The 4,667-nt window shown below is 38.4% G+C and overlaps 1 protein-coding gene across 1 annotated transcript; it reads left to right on the forward strand.

Annotated features, from left to right (window-relative positions):
* The first annotated feature begins 234 nt into the window (after window positions 1-234).
* On the forward strand, window positions 235-3,927 carry RNF26 (ring finger protein 26). Its single transcript, XM_075191619.1, has one exon. It carries the CDS (start codon window positions 774-776, stop codon window positions 2,109-2,111), a length of 1,338 nt encoding a protein of 445 aa, XP_075047720.1. The 5' UTR covers window positions 235-773; the 3' UTR covers window positions 2,112-3,927.
* The last annotated feature ends 740 nt before the right edge of the window (window positions 3,928-4,667 follow it).

The following is a 4,667-nucleotide window of genomic DNA, read 5'->3' on the forward strand; positions in this document are numbered from 1 at the left end:
TATCGCTGAGAATGTAGGTATCTTTAATATGAAGGTTAGCATACACCAATATCGTATGCAACCATGCCCACTGCATTGTTTAAATCCTGTTAGATTAAGCAAAGCACGTTGCTCAAACTTTTGAAATCACTCAATCTTCCATTGGTTACGTTTCCACCAATCACCAGTGGCCAGGCGTTAACCCTATTATGGAAGCATTCAAAGCTTGTGAAGCTGTCGTTTTCGGCAATGCATCGATGCAGTCTACTTTTCAATTGCTCCGGTCTGAATAGCATTTTATAGTACTTCCGCAAACAAGCTGTTGAGGGACCAATATGGCCTCGACCGGAGGGTTTGTTGCATAGGAAACACGTTACTGTTTGGTGAGATGTTGGATCGAGCTGGTGGTGAAAGCATGCTACAATTATAACCAAAATATTCCATGTGCTGTGTGTTTTTAGAAACAGACTGAAGCTAATTGTGTCAGTTCCCAGAGCCTGGAAAAACACTGTTTCGCTACTACAACGTGACTATTAAGCTTACAGTTTATTAAGTGCATCCAAACGGTCGTTAAGCTGGATAACAAATCTACCGTAAGCACTGACTATTATCCTAACTGAAATAGATTTAGCTGAAGTTGCATATCAGCTTTGTCCAAATAACGTAAAATGCTGCAGTTAATAATAATTCCATGTGATTTTTCCCCCAATCGCTTATTGAGACCAAAATTGTCTTGTCGATGAAGAGGCCACCAAATACTCACTGTAGGCGAGCAAGTTTACATATCTTGAGTCATGCAGATAATTTTCCTGATCCTCAGTGGTCTCGGTTGGACCCTGGATATGATGCTCCTAGTGCTGGACTTGAATTACTGGCTGGTTTCTTTCCTTGTCTCCTTTCTATTTTCGACCCTTCATTTTGTTCTCAACATGCCAGGAACTATAACCCTTGGACTGCTACAATGCTGGGAAAGTGTGCTGATATATATTTCCTTAATGAGTGACTCCTGCTGGCACCTGGCACTGGGCACTATGCATGTAGCAGGTGATGCCGTGAGAGGCGTTTTGACAGGATTAGACAGTTTGCAACTTGTGTGGAATTTAATGTGCCACTTGCTGATCCGCAGCAGGGAGATGATGCAGCGTGGGCTTCTCAATATTGCAATGTCTGGACAGAATCTTAATCGGCAAGTTTGGGATGCACTGAGTATAGTAAGTAGTTTAGTAGCCTACCTGGTGAACAGTCTCATAAATATGTGTCTAATTGGTGTGCAACAAGTTTTCTCATCAGCATTGGCTCTGTGGTTTTCTATACTTAATGTGATTTTCACTGGTAAAGAATTAATCACAGCATTGTTCTCTGAACTTTCTAGTACTGCAGTAGCTGTCGTTATACTTTTCTGGACCCCGTTTCAGCTAGCTGTGGATATTCTGGTATCTTGCAGCATGGGAATAGGAATAATCCTTTTCAGATATCTTTATGAAGTTCTCCTGCTGATGTTCTTAATTTGGGTCTCTCGCATGGTTCTCAGACCCTCACCTACATTACTTTTATTCCAAGAAAAATTAAGCAGGCTCTTCCACATTGTCCTAATATTCGTCCGTGCATTATTAAATTCTGAGGTCTGGAGAAGAGCAGCAGCTAGGTGTCTTCAGCTTGTCAGAATGCACAGAGAAGCCTGGGACAGAGACTGGAACCGTAGAAGGACTGTGGCACAGAACACACCATTAAGAGTGGCCAGGTCACAAAATACTGCAAGATCTACCCAGGTGCTCAACCCACCAGCTGTGAGGATACAGAACCCTTCTGTGCAGCCTGCTTCACCTCTGAATTCAGTGCCTAATAATGTTCAGATACCACAGCAGGTACCATCCAGGCCTCAGAACAGTGCATCAACCTCTATAGAGAGAGAGCCCGGAACACCAGATCCCTGGAAACTATTAAAGCAACAGGAAGAGAGCAAGAAGTGTGTAATCTGCCAAGATGAGAACAAAACTGTTCTTTTACTGCCTTGCCGTCATCTTTGTCTATGTGCTCACTGCACCCACATTCTGCTGCAGCAGCCAATTCTTCAACGCAACTGCCCTCTGTGCAGGAAAATGATTCTGCAGACCCTCACAGTTTATATGTAATAAAATTGCTCACCTCAGTGATGCAACTGAATGAACAAAACTGGAAATAGAGTTCTGGGAAGTATGCAAAGCCATATGTGAAACTTTTATTTTCCAAAAATATATAACGTTTCCAAAGGCATAATCTATATGCAAATCATCATAATTCAAAAGAGACAGAAAAAATATTTTTGTACTTTTTGAAGGTCTGTAAACTACCAGATGAAGCTGTGAAAAGGATTATAAATGCTGGTTATGCATTATTATAAACCTATAACATTACAAGCTGTGACGTGAATGTCTGTCAAGTATTCCTCTAAAGGCAGCAATAGTGGCTTCTAAACATTCCACAAGTTTCGGGCAGTGTCTCCCATTATTCACCATGGCTTAAATGTTAAAAATGTTAGTCAAGTTGGTCTTTCCTGTTCAAATACATTGTTATGCACCTTTTCACTGTATAAATCTGTGTTATGTATGTTTATGTTATAACTGTTATGGATGTTTTGTAACTGTGTCATTTGCAGTTGGATCAACGAAAAAAATGGAGTATATTTACTAAACTGCGGGTTTGAAATAGTGGAGATGTTCCCTATAGCAACCAAACAGATTTTAGCTGTCATTTATTTAGTATGTTCTACAAAATGACCTGATTGGTTGCTATAGGCAACATCTCCACTTTTTTCAAATCCACAGTTTAGTAAATATACGCCATACTGTTTATAATTAGATTTAACCTTACATGCTCCTGAGTCTAAAGCAAAGAACTTTAGTTTTAAGGACGCACTAACTTCTAATAAGTTGATTCGTTGGTCAGAAAAGGTGGAATGAACCTACCTTACTTTGTATGGGGAAAAAAACAATGTTATGTAATTGTTAAGAATCTTATATCATATCTCCTTGTTAATCACAATGATATAAAACTTATCTGTGGAGAAACAACTTATTGATAATGGCACTAAACCAAGGTCCCATTTGATATATATTACACCCTGTCTAATGTTAAACTTTCACAGAAGCAATTGAATGCTTACAATAGTTTCTATCATGCCTTATAAACAATTAGAAACACTCTGTTACTTTGAGTTTCGCCTACATTTTTGTCTGTCATGCCATCTACTATAAAAATAGGTAGTCCTACTTCTCTTTAAAATAGTATATTTTTCTGGTTGTAATTTATAATCACCCACCCCTGAAAAAAGTTGACACATGATCATCACAGGTTAAAGATATTGACTTTGGACATTGACTGCTATTTAGGGGTATTTAGTCCTTCTTCCATCCCAACAACCCATGTACACCTTATGTGTAAATCCCTACCTCCATGGATCCCCACTGTTACAAGAATGCAGCCATGAGACTGGCAGCAGTTATATAAGAAAACTCTCAAGCATTTAAGATGTGGGTATGTAGCGAGTCCAGTACCAGACCCATCAGAGAAGAGAGCTATAAGTGAAAATTGAACTCTTGCTTAGTATTTATACAGAGAATACAGCTCCTGACTGAACATGAGCCATATTCACCTCACATCTCTGTCCTAGCTCCATCAACAGGTTTGATCTACCAGTGCTGAGAGTTCCTTGGCTCTTTATACTTGCAGTCAGCTCTTCTAGGCCTTTAACTTCCCTTGAATAACTTCAATGTTCCATGTAGCTTGACCCGCTTGAGATGTTGTGTACTAAAATAGCAGGGAATTGCCCAAGGCGGACTACTTCTCTAAATTTGACAGTACAGCATACTTTGGTACTTTGTACACATTAGTCTCCATTCTCTGCAAATAAAGTTTAACAAGTCAACAGCTGATTACATTTCTGTTTGAATAAATAAAAAAAAAAATTGTTGGCTGTGTGAACTTAATTTTTTATAGAACTGCATTTCTTTTGGTTTGTAGGAGTTTCTTTTACTGTTGGATTTGCTCACTTCCTTGTTGTGTACTTTTAGAATGCTCCAAATAAGTCTTAGTCTGACAAAATGACGGTATCCAGTTAGATGTTAGCTTGTGCATTAATCAAGAACATACAATGCATCCCTTCATATGTTGCGCTTCTCATTATTATACATTGACTTTTCAATGCCCATAGGCACTATCATCATATAAATTGTCTATTACGAACTACTTTAATATACATTACAATTTGTGGAATGATATCACAACCATTTATATTAAACATTTTAAGAATTTTAAATATTTGAGCATTTATGGGGATGTATAGTAGGGGGCTGTAGAACATTTTTGTCCTTGCTAAACTACTCAATTTTGGATACCAGTCCACTATGTTTGCTTTTAATTGGATGCTTTTTGTACATTATGCAGGAAACCACACTTTTACGTACATTTCTAGAACTAAAGTATTCAAGCACACAAACTGACACATAGCAAATATTGTCCCAATGTCACCCCACTCTCGTGATTAATTTAAGGTGTAAATAAGGTTAAACCAAACAGTATTTTTGGAGAACAGAATTAAATTTTAAATTAATGAAGTGGCATTATGCTGAACTTCGTTTTGTTCAGTCACATGGTAACCCTTTCCACCATGTTTGTTTCAAGGTAGGCCGACATATGCTCATGCAATATGT

Source organism: Mixophyes fleayi, chromosome 11, assembly GCF_038048845.1.
Source record: "Mixophyes fleayi isolate aMixFle1 chromosome 11, aMixFle1.hap1, whole genome shotgun sequence".
Taxonomy (NCBI): domain Eukaryota; kingdom Metazoa; phylum Chordata; class Amphibia; order Anura; family Limnodynastidae; genus Mixophyes; species Mixophyes fleayi.

What these genes read in the sequence shown, in the direction of transcription:
- RNF26 (XM_075191619.1), top strand. Translation starts at nt 774, where the DNA reads ATGCAGATAATTTTCCTGATCCTCAGTGGTCTCGGTTGGACCCTGGAT.